Raw genomic sequence first — 14,608 nt, 5'->3', positions numbered from 1 at the left:
TTAATGTTTAATGTTAGCAAATGTGTAAATGACATGTGAAATAATAATGCACATAGAGAAAATACAAATTAAAACAGTGACACTTGAATAACTTTTAAAAGAGACCTATTCTTGCCAGTTATACCCCTAGTTTCTAAATCAATGAAATACTGTCTTATTTTTAAATACTTTTAACACTTAAATGATCTTAATTCCATAAAGGAAATAAGAGAAATGAGGAATGAACATGGGAGGAAGGAAGGAAGGAAGGAAGGAAGGAAGGAAGGAAGGAAGGAAGGAAGGAAGGAAGGAAGGAAGGAAGGAATTGGGGGGGTGTTAGTTTTTAATATGTCTTGGATTCTCACATAGCAATGAATGGAAATACAGACTTTGGGAAATCACATAAAATATTCATGCAAATAATTATGTTTAATTTATACTGCTCCCAATTTAGAATATTATTTCTTTTATCTAGAACAGTCTTGAGCAGTGGCCTTTTACTAGAAAAAGCGGAAGGTTCTTTTCATTTCGGTTTTTATCTGAATTGCCAGGGGCTATGTTTTAAGATGAATTTTTAAGATCAAATCTGGTTCTAAACTGGGAGAAGAACTGAGGACTTCCATGGGCTGGCAATGTGCCATGTGCAGGAGACCTACTTTCATCTCCCTCCTCAAGTTATATCATACATACTAACGACAGATCGTGGGGATCTCCACAGGTGTAGAGAGACTGTTGGTATTTTCCAGCACTATCTGTCTGTTTATAGAAAAGTGAAGAGGAGCAGGATGTGTCACCCCAAGATATGCCTCCCTGGCATAAGAATTAGGTTGGGCTGATTATGTTTTCACAACAGCAGACAACAGAGAAACTCTGAAATCTAGGTACTTCCCTGTTGGAAGAGGGGTTTGCACTTGCACAGAAGTCTCCACCTGCAAGGGCATCCCAAGGGCATGACTAAATCTGGAGAAGTTCCCACAGGACCACCACTCCTGCATTTCCTGTGCTTTGAAAACCTGACTCTCCCCTGCTCCCACCCCACCCCCACATCTTCCTAGGGCTTTGGCTGGAGATGGTATTTAAGGTGATAGCTTGGGCCATTTGGGAGAGTTACTCAGTTTTCCTGGTATCTCTGTATACAAAACAAACAAACAAACAAACAAAAAACCTGTTTGGGGTTATTTCCTGCTAATCTATTTTCTATTATATGGGGTCTCAGCCAAGAAGCTAGAAGGGTGGAAAGAAAATTATTTTCCTTCCCTGACAGAAGCTTCTTTAGTATTTTTTTTTCCAAGTAAAAACTCATACTCTATAGATCAAGACTTTTTAAGCAATGTCTTCTTTCAATATTGTAACCAAACCAATGTGAGTTGGCCCCTTGGTGAGTCAGAAACTGCACCAGGTGAGTAGTCACACAAAGAAAACTGTATTTGAAGCAAATAAGGAGATTGCAGAGAATGAATTCCAAAGGGTGGCTGTGTTCCTTTCATTTAGGGTTAGGATGAATATGTCCACAGGGTGCCTTGCCATCATATGTAAAGGTGGGCAGGAGGTCACACAGGAGCCTTAAGGAAACCTGTCTGCACACACACTGTATGTTGTGTGAATGAGGCTTTTGCTCCTCCTTGGGATGGGGAGATTTTAGTATTCAAATGAGGTAAATCTAGTCATCTGCCCTTCTAGAGGTCACGCCGTGGTCCACGTACACAGGTGTGAGTCAGGGGGTTCTGTTCAAACTGGTGGGGGTGGTTGGGGCCAGCTGCAGGTCTTTTCAGGGCAGGTCTTATCACTTGAAGGGTGGTTTCCGGTTTCCATTTGAGTTAAGAGAGAAGCTGGAGAAAAGAGCTCAGGGAAAGGTCGGTGAGTACAAGCAGGTGGGCTGTCAAGGTGAGATCTTGGGGTCCGGCTGGTGACAATGTGAGATAAAAGTCTACATTATGTATTTTGGTGATTATACATATACCCACCCTCATGCACTTGGATCCATGGGATGGAGTAGTAACAATGGCCCAAAGAAGGGAGATTTGTTGTGGACAGACTAAAAAAAAAAGATGAATACTCCCCTGTCTGGTACAGTGACTTGGTGATGGCATCGATATGGGGTAAGACTGCGTGGCATGCAAGTGGAGAAATAGTGCTTCTGGGTATTAAAACATTTTGCCACACCCATACTACATTAAAAACTGTCATTTATCTAATATATTTTTTTTATAAACTTAGGTTGATTTGGTCTTTTGTAAAACTTCATGGTTAAGCAATCACAATTTTAAAGTGGTAGGTTTGATAAGCCAGTCGTGGTTTTTAAAATTTAACAGAAATCCATGAATTCATGCCAATTAAGATTCTTTAACAAAATGGTGGTTGCCAGAAGAGTGGGGGATGGGCAAAATGGGTGAGGGGGAGTGGGAGATGCATGTTTCTGGTTATGGAATTAATAAGCCATGGGAATAAAAGGCACAGCATAGGGAATATAGTCAATGATTTTAGAGAAGTGCTGTTTGGTGACAGATGGTAGTGGCATGTGTGGTGAGCGCAGAGTAACATTATATGTTGAATCACTCTATTACATATGAAACTAACACAACAGTGTATGTCAACTCTGCTTCAATGAAAAAATGATTTTTCTATTTTTTAAATATTTTATTTATTTGAGAGAGAGAGAATGAGCAGGGGGAGAGGCAGAGGGAGAAGTTGCTGAGCGGGAGTCCAGTGTGGGGACTCAATCCCAGGAACCTGAGATCATGACCTGAGACAAAGGCAGATGCTTCACCGACTGAGCCACCCAGGTGCTCCTAAAATTCAAGTTGCTTGAAACATCCTTAGAAAACAAAGAGAGAGTTGGGGTGGGAGTGGGGTGCAGGAAGCACGGGCAGCTGTGTTTGCTCATTGGCCTCCTACAGGAGGAGTGAGATCATGTTCTACCTCAGGGATGGGAGCTAGCTTCACAACTTGGAGTAAGCTTCCTGTGGACATTAGGTTCCTGTCCTGCACAGGGACTGGGGGGGTCCTCTTTGGTGATTCCATTTCAAAGGGACGGCCCTCAGGTCCTTGAGAAAGTGCTGGATTGTAAAACCAGCAGATGTTGGAGCTGGAGAAAGATTGTCATCTCGAAGAGCAGAGAAAGGATTTATAGATGCAAGTTTGCTAGGATGCTAGGATGCCTGGGTGGCTCAGTTGGTGAAGCATCTGCCTTGGGCTCAGGTCATGATCTCAGGGCCCTGGGATTGAGTCCCCGCATCGGGCTCCCTGCTTAGTGGGGAGACTGTGTCTCCATCTGCTCCTCCCCTTGCTCATGTGCATTCTCTCTCTGTCCGTCTGTCTCTTCCATAAATAAGGTATAAATAAGGTATTTACCTTTAAATAAGGTAAATACGAGAGGTCTGGACCTATAATTGGGAAGAAACTTGTCTGTGGTCTAGTCAAGCTGAAGGGAATGTTAAGTCCATCTCATTGTTTTTTGTTTGTTTCTTTTTTTCTTTTCTTTTCTTTACTTTTTTCTCTTCTCTTCTCTTCTCTTCTTTCTCTTCTCTTCTCTTCTCTTCTCTTCTCTTCTCTTCTCTTTTCTCTTCTCTCTCCTCTCCTCTCTTCTTTTCTTTTCTTTTTTTCTTTTCTTTCTTTTTTTTTTTTTTTTTGTCTCTCACAGGATCGTGCACAAAATCTGAATGAGCGACGAACCACCACCACCACTCTCACCGTGGATATTCTGGATGGTGATGACTTGGGTCCGATGTTTCTTCCCTGTGTCCTCGTGCCAAACACTCGTGATTGTCGCCCTCTCACCTACCAAGCTGCCATCCCTGAATTGAGAACTCCGGTAAATGTGCTCAGATTCTTTCTTCTTGCCTGATACCTCCTTAACCTCAGTGAGATCCTGTTCAAATATTTTGCAGACACATTAGGTGGGGAGAGCAAAATTCGCTATGAGTGTTGAAATGTATTTATGTCTGACACCATTTTCAGAGAGTATGGCCAACTTTGGCCACCATGCATCACTGCATCATTTACAAAATCCAAAGTGCCTCTTGAAACAGCCATTCGTCTGACATGGATTATTTTATTTTCTTCCAACTATCAAACATAACAGAGTTCAGTTGCCAACGTAGTCTAGGAAATTCAAAGAAATAACTTCAGCATGCCCTTAAATTCACCAAGTAAACACACATTCAATCCTAAGTCAGAAGACACACAAGTCAACAGGGTACTTGTCAGCCTCTTAGTGTCCTTCAGTGTTATCGGGGATTGCGTTTGGCCATTTGGAGGTGGAAGCTAGTGAATCCTGAATGCAAATATCTATGCCTTAGAGATCTGTTTTAAAGAAGCAGAAAAGTAAGGCATGAATATGCATTTTGCACACTTGATTCTGCCTCTGTTTTGTTTTCGTTTTTGTTTTGCCTCTGTGTTTTACGATTCTAATAGTAAATATTCTAATATGTTGCTGTCACCATGGAATTCACACCTCAGACCTGTCTGGGTAAAAAATATTTGTACCTGGAAGAGGGCAAATAGATACCCTGCTTAAACTAAAATATCAATTTCTCCCTTAAAAGTAAAAAATACGTATATAATATATTAAAAGACATATATAATATATTCATAATACATATTTAATACATGTAAAATACATATATAATATATTAAATTAAATATTTATATATAATATATAAATATATCTATGTATGTTATAAATATATAATATATGAATATATAAATATCTATATATATTTTATAAATAGAATATATTTATAATATGTAATATATATTTAATATATTATATATGTAAAATACATATATGTAAAATACATACATAATATATTGAATTAAATATGTATATGTAAACTACATATATAGTATATTAAATATTTAATTATTAATATATTGTATTATATATTAATATAAAATAATATAGATTTAATATGTATATATCAATTCTCTTTTAGAGAAGCCATATTCCTAGGAGGTGAATGTCTTTACTATTCCTCTGGATAGATAGCATTTAGCTTTCTGGGTTTTAGTAACGTGGCTCATGATGTCAGAATTTGTGAGAAGTATTTGATTTTTTTTTTTCCCTCAAATGTGTAAGAACTGTGGTTTGGGGTATCCTCTCCATATTTGAGATGGTTAAAGTATTAAAAAAAATAAATTCCTTCTCCTGAGTGTAAATAACATTGCATTCTATACAGTTCTATAGGTTCTTATCCAATGTTGCACATCTGAACCTTATTTTAAGATCTAATAGATCTTACATGGATGAGATTCGCTGTTGTCTCTTCCAGCATAAATAACTATAGGTCTAGTTGGCTTATGTGAATAAAAAATGCAAGGGGGAGGAAAAAAAAGAATAAATGTTATGATGTGCATTTAATGAAGAAAATAACATACATTTTCAGCTAAGGGAGTAATTTTGAGGACAGAAAGGGTAATGTAGACATTGTGTCCACAATAGACAGTTGTCTCGACAAATAGTTGTAGATCATCGTGTTGTCGACAATTGTGTCGACAAATAGTTGTAGATCACCTAAAGTTATATGTCGTGATGTGATTTTGTGGAAAGACTATTAATGATAGTGAACCTTAATTTTTTTTCTTTGAAAGACTTAATTGAAATTATAAGGAAATTTTTTTAGTATTGATTTATTGTTGAGTTAATTTATATAGCTGTATACCAAAGAGGTCTCAAGAGAAGGGACATAGTGACACAGTGACTGGCGACGGTAGCTCAGTGTGGTGACTTTAAATGTATTTGATGGGGCACCTGGGTGGCTCAGTGGTTGAGTTCTGCCTCTGAACCAGCTCGTGATCCCAGAGTCCTGGGATCGAGTCCCGCATTGGGGTCCCCACAGGGAGTCTCCTTCTCCCTCTGCCTGTGTCTCTGCCTCTCTCTGTTTCTCGGGAATAAATAAATAAAATCTTAAAAAAAAATGTACTTGATGGCCTGTGAGAAGAGACAGAGGTCATTGCCTGACAAGCAGAGGGTATTTTTACTTTATAAAGCATCTCAGAGCATCCCTTCCTTTCTCTTCCAGAGGGGAGACTAAATATCTCTCTCACTCCTATTCAGTTTCACGGTAGAGATGAGACCACGCTCCAGATTTGGGGGAATAAAATTAAATGATACTAGTGACCAGTGATTATACACATTGTTCAGTTTATCATGAACCGGGGTAAACTCTCCCGGAATCCTGGAGTGTAGCTACCATTATCATGGCCACTTGGTAGATGAGATCTCTGAGATACAGAGGTCATGTAACTTTCTTATAACCTTACAACTAATAAGCAAAATCTGTTTTCTTGTAAGATCATGTATCTTGAATGTTATGCTATAAAATCCAGAATGATCAAACGTTATGCTTCATCATCCCTTTTAACCGATCGACTCTGTCTTTTACATTCTGTGAAATGGAAAACTTTAATTTTACATATTTGAATACTAACGGCAAATATTTCTTTAATAAGGGGTGTATTTTTATTCCCATATAGGAAATGCTGAATATATTTACTTGCAAAATTAGGCACTTGTTCTGATTGTCAATCGCTGCATAAAAAACCATGACCAAAACTCCGTGGCCTCAAATTACAGTTTTTTAAATTTGCTCCTAAAAGCTGCAGTTTGGGCAGATTTGAGGGGACCCTGTCATTCTGCTGAGGCTCCTCACCTGAGGCCTGGGTACCGGTGTTTGGATGGTTCTGTTAGCAAGTGGGTTCTGACCGTTGCCTGGAGCCCCAGCGAGGCTTGCGAGCTGGAGCTTCACCCCCACTCCCTGGGGTCTCCCCGAGGCTGCAGGGTTGCAGAACCAGCTTCCCAAGGGAATTACGCAGAACTTTTAGGAACTGGCCTTGCAATCTGCAGCGTCAGTTCTATTCTAGGTAAACCCCTGCCAGATTCAAGGGCTAATAGTAGGTACCATCCTCTGATACGAGGAGTGTAGAGTCACATTGTAAGAACATCTGGGGAAGGAAATCTTTTTGTGGCAATTGTCGGAAAATGAACTGTGCCAGAGTGCTGGCACCAGGTTTTCTGATGCTTCTCTGTACGCTGGATCCCCCTGGGCTCACTAGGCTTGAGAACTGGAGCTAGATTTTGAGTTTCATATTCAAAATGCTTTATGTCTGTCCTTTCGATTTTAAAAGAAATCATTTTTTCCAAAGTTTCCTTTACATATTTTGCTAAAATTTCTGGAAGTTTCAATAAATAAAATCTTGCTTTTCAGAGCAAGAGAACTAACCATTTATGTCAGCTAAACAAGACATGATGACTGTAATTACATACTTGCTGATCCTTTTCTGAACTAATTCTTCAAATTTTGAAAGCTTTGACACCTGCTCACCTTCTGTGTTGATGTGAAATTTTCCACCAATTACCTCAGTGGTATTCTTGACTTGAAAAACCGTTCTTAGCTCCACCACAATACATGCGGAATTTATCAGCTCAGAAAAACTTTTAAAAGGAAATCTGGAACACTGTTTAACCATGAAACAGGATATAATATAAATAAAAATCTGCTATTTATTTAAATACAAATAATCACATGTTTAACAATGAACTTATTTAATAAAGGTTTTATACGTTTTTTCTACAACAGAAAATGGTCTTCAGCAAAAATTAATGTCTTCACAAACACAAAGATGAATATTATACTGATTTGTAAATATATATCTGATTTTTGGGGGGTACTAAAGCAATATGTAATTCTGTGCTACTTATTATTCATTTTTTAATTTGATAAGTATGTACTGGCCCCCAATACATGATCGACTGTGTGCTAATTGAGGACATAAGTAAGATGCGATGAATGAAAAAAAAAAAGATGCGATGAATGCCTTCCAATAGTGTGTAGATTTATTCTCACTTTCTGACTCTATGAAGTTGCTATTATGCCTATCTAGTTGAAATTTTCTGGTGTTATGGAAAAGATCCATAGAATTTTGAGAGCATAGAACCCACAGCTCCACTCTCTCTGTTTTCTGTTGAAGCATAAAGATACAGCAGATGCTCACACTTTCTTTCATGACTGAACAGTTGATACAGTTTGGTTGGTTGGTTGATATTTTGCTCAGTAATTTGTCCCTAGAGAGGAACACCATAGTATTAATATGATAATATTGACGTGTTTACTAGATGTGACCTCCCTTTATTATGCCATGAAGTTTCCAGGATTTTAGTGTGAGTGCTTGCGAGAATGGCCATCCAGTAGCTAGGATCCACGCTGCAATGAGCTCCCCCCATCCCAGTGGAGTTGGGCCCCAGGACTGCCTAACCACAGCACATGTACTATAATTGACTCAGAGAACACTGGTTTGCACGTAACTGTCAAAGCCAGCTCCTCCGCCGTATTTATGATGCTCTCTCCTTCCGGGGAGGCTTTCCCAGTTATTACAGGAGTGGCGGTGACCTGCAGTGATGTACAACATCGATAACCTCCTCTCCACCCATGCTCGTTAAATGATCCAGGAATGTCCTCCTCTCACCTTTTATGAAACTACTGGCTCTTCTCCTCCTCTTCATATCCCTGTGTTTTATCTCCTACGTCTTTGATGACTTTTTTTTCTTAAATCTCTCTGCTTGAATTTTTACCTATATATTTGCTTAATTATTATTATTATTATTATTATTATTATTATTATTTTGCTTATTCTTAAATCGTAGCTATTTTCCAGACTTCTATCCCTTAATTTTTTTCCACCATAGTGTTCACTAAGATTCATCAAACCTCTACCAGGGGGGCTTCTATTTTTCTTCAAATAGGGGTGATCTGTATGTGGTGGAATTGTTTTCTGACATGGAATCTTTCCTGACCTCCAAGCTTGCATTTCTCACCTTTTATAGATATTTTTACCTGTGTTTTCCACAGATGCCTCATTACTCTTTTTTTAATTTTTTTTCTCATTACTTTTTTTAATGCATTTGTTCTTCTCTTGTGTCACCTCTTGTCACCCTTGAGACCATTGTGGATTCAGATCTTAACTTTACTGCCCCCATCCCAAACTGGATCAGTTGCCACAGTTCCTTTCCGCACTGTCTATGAGATGTCACTCACATATATGTGACACCTAGTTTCACTGCCAAAGTACAAACTGGAAGACATACCCATGGGGGGCCTGGGTGGCTCAGTTGCTTGAGTCTCTGACTCTTGATTTTGGCTCAAGTCTCGGTCACGGGATTGAGCCTGCATCAGGCTTCCCGCTCTTTCCCTCGCCTTCTGCCTCTGTCCCTTCTCAGCTTTCATGCTATTAAATAAATACATACATACATAAATACATAAATTCTTTAAAAAAAAAAAGACATACTCCTAACTCTAGACCCCTGACCATCATCTCACTGAAGGCCATTATGTTTTTGAAATATAATTCTGATCTGATCTTTCACTGTTGAAATAAAAAAGCTTCAATATTTCCATCCTAGACCAAATGGGCTGCACAGCTTTTAGCATGTCACTTACAGTAATTTTACATCCAACACTTCGAGTCTCATATTTTGTAACTTGCCTAGCGCAACCTTCCTAACAATGCAGAGCTTCGCTTCTGAACTTCTCTGAGAACCACCCTCTCTTCTCTCCACTCTGTTCCATATACTAAGCTTATATTTGTTATTCAAGGCTCATCTGAGTTAATCGGATGTGCTGGGATCCCAGATTTAAGTTTTTCCACCTTCCTGTGTACTCCTGTTGGAAATCCCAAACTCGTAGCGTTCTACATAGTTGTCTGCCCATTTCTTTCTCACTAGACCATGCGTTCTTTAATTTCCTATTGGTCATTATACGTATCCTAGTGTGCCATGCTCCTGCTTTGCATAGTAATTTTTCAGTAAGTGTTCAATTGGACTCATCCATCAATTAAAATTTTGATAAATACATACTATGCACTGAGATAGATAAAAATATAAACAAGCATGGCTCTTGCCCTTTTGCTCACAATGGGAGTGTTTTTATAAAAAAATATGCATATGTAAACAGCATATATGTATGTTTTATAAATGTAGATGATGTGGAACTTGGGTGTAGAAGTATTTTTCAGTATATATTATCCAAAAATCAGCCACAATACATATAAATATTTAACACACTTACGGTATTTTCAAATACGAAGAGAGTGGCAAGCACAGCTGTAATTGGTCATTATCCGTCAAGTCTAATAGGTACTCTAGGTAACGTAAGCATATTTCTCCATTGCCGTAGAGAGTTCCAGTTTATAACTGTCCCAGCACATTGTTCGTAATATCTCCTTTTCCTTTCAGCTACGTTCCAAATATTAAATGATATCTCCTCTCAGTCTTTAGGCCGGTTTTTCAAAATACGATCTGCAGAGCTCTTTCTAAGGCAACATGTTGATGGATTAAGAAATAATTGGCAACTGCCAAACTTCCCATAACCTTTTAATGAGAAGACTGTCACAGTAGGTTGAAGGGGACAATGATAAATAATACATGTAGAGTGAACGTACTGCAGCACGACCAGGCCGTTCCCTCGCCAACGGCCTCATGCACAGCCACCACCCATAAATGATCAAAGAAGCTACAATGGAGAAACACTAGCTAAAAGCCAAACACACAAACAGAAACTAGAATTTAGCAAATGGTACGTAGACTAAGGCATCACGTTGTGGTAATTCTGAATGTGGCACGTGAAATTATAAGTGAGCAAAAGAATCGGTTGTCCTTTTAATCACTGGTCAAAATTTACATTGAAGAGGCTCGACTGTGATTGTATCTCCATGGATAAGACAGTGTGAAGATATTTTCCAATATTTGGAACAGTTAATGAAACGCAATAGGAGGGATTGAGTTTATTATTCACATCAGTTAGAGGGAAAAAGTCATTTCTTGTCTCAGTAAAAGGGAAGTCGGACTCTTGGTGAAGAGATTGTATTTTAAATGAACACTGGAGATGTGTTTTCCTATGGAAAAGCGATAAAGAGAAGAGACAGTGGCATTCCCCTTGAGTGTGATGCCTATAACTGCGTCAACATCTTTTCTGGGACCCTGAGGGACAGTTTACTGATGTAGGGCAGTTTGTGAGAATCTGGAGTCCAGTGTGAACCCTGCATGCTGTTGCAAACACTCCTTAATATCTCTAAATCCCAGTTTGATTTTGTCCTCTCTAAAATGGCATCAATAATATCTAATATAGGGGGTTCTGTGAGAAAAGAAGATTCATGCAGCACGCTTAACTTGTTCCTAGCAAAGAGTAGGGAGTTAGTTATTAGCTCCTGATATTATCATTGCCCTGGAGTTCCCTTTACTGGGCTGTGTCTTTACTCAGAGACTCACGGGAGGAAGTCATTAATTCACACTAGTTGTTAAATGTCTAGCTATTTTTAAGTGAAATCCCAGCTTTAGAAACTGAGTTGTGTATGTTCTGATTGTGTTATTCGTAAGTAATTCAGTACGGTCCTTTAAAAAAAAAATTCAGTACCTTTATGGAGAAGAACAGTAGATTCATTTTTTTAAATAAACAGATTTGGCACAGTCCCCACTTGTGCTGAATTAATTATGTCGTGTATTATTGCTTTGGGAAGAGGCAGCGGCTGATGCAAAATGCCACAAGGTAATTCTGCGAGCCAAAAATATATCAATGGATCAGATCGTAATAGTGCACCAGGGGAGCAAGTATCCTGCTCCTTTTATGAATACAAAACAATGGATTCAATAAAGTCTTTCAAATTGTCCCACGAAAGCCTTCTGTTCTGCAGAGGTGCCTCTGGTCTTCAGTTGTCATTAAAAATAGGATGTCCATTCCGTATAATATTTAAAATTCTGCTTTAGTTACATGTGCTAATTTAGACATTTTTTATTATTTATTTTCATTTTAAAAGGACTGGTGGCTAATTGTAAATTGTGAGGAATTGTTTTATTATTGTTATTATTATTATTATTATTATTATTATACACATTAAACATTGGAACCCAGCAATCCTCAAAGATCGATTTCCGGGATGCCCATTAGTAATCTGATGTATGCCTTTCCAAATATCTGGAGCCTGCTGGTGGCAATTCAGGTTTGTGGGTGGTTGTTGTTGTTTTCAAACAAACTCAAGGACTCTGACTCCTATCAAAGTGATGTGATGAATATTCACTGGCGCCTCCCAGAATCCCGTGGTGGCCTGTTTAAAGGGGTTTATAATGGAGATGGGAAAGCACAAGACAAAACTGTGTGCTGTGCGTAGATCATGTGGTTTGCGTCTGACTAGGGGACAGGAGGAACTTCTGTGACCCCATACTCAGATGTGTAGTTGGAGGAGACAGCACCTGCTTGATGTAGCTTGAACCACATTCTTGCTCTTTGTCTAAAAGGGATAGAGCCTGTGACCGTGACTTTTATGTGTTAACTTGGCTCAGCTATGGGACCCACATACTTGGTGAAATGTGTCTGGATGTTGCTTCGAAGGCATTTTTCACGGGTGATTAACATTTAAATGAGTAGACTTCCAGTAAACAGATCACCCTCTATAATATGTGTGGGCCTCATCCAATCAGTTGATGGCTTTAGGATTAAAGACTGACTTTCCCCAAAGATGAGGGAATTTTGCCAGCAGGTGTCTTTGGTCTCAAACTGTAATATCTATTCCCTGGATCTCCAGCTGTCTGACTTGCCCAGCATATTTTGGAAGTGATTGGGTCCAGGGCAGAGCCACCATGAATGTGATTAGGGTGCTTGTGCAAGAGAGTGCTTGTGCAATAGCTTCCACTATTGTGGCACGAACCCCCTCCTTAAAATGAATCTCTCTGGGGAAGCCCTGGATGGCTCAGTGGTTTAGCGCCGCCTTCAGCCCAGGGCCTGATCCTGGAGTGCTGGGATTGAGTCCCACGCCGGGCTCCCTGCAGGGAGCCTGCTTCTCCCTCTGCCTGTGTCTCTGCCTCTCTCTCTCTCATGAATAAATAAATAAAATATTTTTAAAAATAAATAAAATGAATCTTTCTATATATAAATAGATATATAGATAAATAGGTAGACATAGATGTCTGTATAATATCTCTCTGTGTCTCTCTGTCCATGTCTCTCTCTTCCTTTTTTTTTTTTTTTAAGTTTTATTTATTGATTCATGAGAGACACACAGAGAGAGAGGCAGAGACACAGGCAGAGGGAGAAGCAGGCTCCATGCAGGGAGCCTGACATGGGACTCCATTCCAGGACCCCAGGGTCACACCCTAAGCCGAAGGCAGATGCTAACCACTGAGCCACCCGGGTGTCCCTGACTCCCTCTTTCTGGAGAGAAGTGCACACAAACACCATATTTTGTACAGTTCTGTTTCCCTGGACAACCCTAATAGAGTCCCTAATGAAAGTGTCCAGTAGGCAAAGGTAATTTCTCTAAGACAGAGATACTATTAAGAAGGGAAAATAGATACTGGGTCAACCCACACATGTAAGACAAATACACAATCAAGCCATGACAAATCCTCGCCTAGAGTCCACGGCAGTCGGCTGTTACGTCTTCCTGAAACCTAGTCATAATGGTATTTTTTTTTTTAAAGACATCAGATATGTCACTTTCCTGCTTCGATGCTGCGATAGTTCCCCATTAAATGACTGTGTCAGAGTGTCTTCCTATCATGCTTATTACAGTCCTCCTGGCCTTTTATTACCAGCTGTGTAGACTGAATCCTCGTAAACTCCAAAACTCACATGAATAAACCTTTATACCAGTGTGATGCTATTCAGAAGTGATTGGGTCCAGGGCAGAGCCACCATGAATGTGATTAGGGTGCTTGTGCAAGAGAGCCTTTCTGCTTCTCACACGGAAGAACACGAAGTGTTGTGACGCTGACCGGGCAGTGCCTTGTTCTTGGACCTCCAGCCTCTAGAACTGTGAGCAATAAATACCTATTATTTATAAGCCCCCCAATCCATATTGGGATGGCATCAATCCCTGATGGCAGCCCTCCACCTGCTTCCTGGCCTTCTTTCTCTCTTCTATCCTGTCATTCTCTTTCAGTGGGGGCATGTGCCCTTTTCTGCCTCTTTCTGGAATGTTCTCTTCTGATATTGTCCTGTGTCTGGCTCTTTTAGTTATTTGGTTTCAGCTCATATGTCACCTCCTCAGAGAAGCCTTCCCTGACCACACAATGTATCTTGCCTCCCCCCATGGATTTAATAAGACGTGACCTTGTTTTATTTTCTGCAAATCAGTTTTCTATGTGGAAAATTTTTGAACATTTATTTGTTTGATTGATTAATGTCTGTCTGGTTCCTCAAAACTCTTCATACTCTATGAAAAGGACCTTGCCTATTTCTTTGCTATCTTACCCAAACTCCTAGAACAGTGCCTCAAATGTAAGGCAATCAGTAAATATTTACTTATTGGAATAAACTGAGATTTTTATTTTCATGAAAATATATCTTAATAAATGCGTAAAAATAATAGCTGCATAGTGTGTCTTTGTATGAATGCACCTAAATTTTTTGAATGCACCTAAATTTAGTATCTCTCTCCCATTTTTAAAGATTAAATATATATAGAGAGAATGCTAGAAGGGGAGGGAGCAGAGGGAGAAGCAGACTCCCTGCTCAGTGCAGAGCCCAATGCAGGGCTCAATCTTACAACCCTGAGATCATGATCTGATCAAAAGTCAGACACCCAACTGAGCCACCCAGGCGCCCCTATTTATGTTTTTTTCTGTTTTGGAATTTTGCATCAA

At 39.4% G+C, this 14,608-nt stretch overlaps 1 protein-coding gene across 16 annotated transcripts in view; it reads left to right on the top strand.

Moving 5' to 3' along the window:
• The window catches only part of PCDH15 (protocadherin related 15), a 739,593-nt gene that overhangs the window by 284,895 nt on the left and 440,090 nt on the right, over positions 1-14,608 (top strand). For all 16 annotated transcript variants that reach the window (XM_055322636.1, XM_055322635.1, XM_055322634.1 and 13 more), the window contains one exon: positions 3,620-3,790. In XM_055322636.1, the coding sequence (XP_055178611.1) occupies positions 3,620-3,790 (171 nt within the window). The remainder of the gene's footprint in view (positions 1-3,619; positions 3,791-14,608) is intronic.

The sequence above is a fragment of the Nyctereutes procyonoides genome, unplaced genomic scaffold, assembly GCF_905146905.1.
Source record: "Nyctereutes procyonoides isolate TBG_1078 unplaced genomic scaffold, NYPRO_anot_genome, whole genome shotgun sequence".
NCBI lineage: Eukaryota > Metazoa > Chordata > Mammalia > Carnivora > Canidae > Nyctereutes > Nyctereutes procyonoides.
The sequence above is the reverse complement of the archived record's forward strand: the minus strand, read 5'-3'. Positions and strand labels throughout refer to the sequence as shown.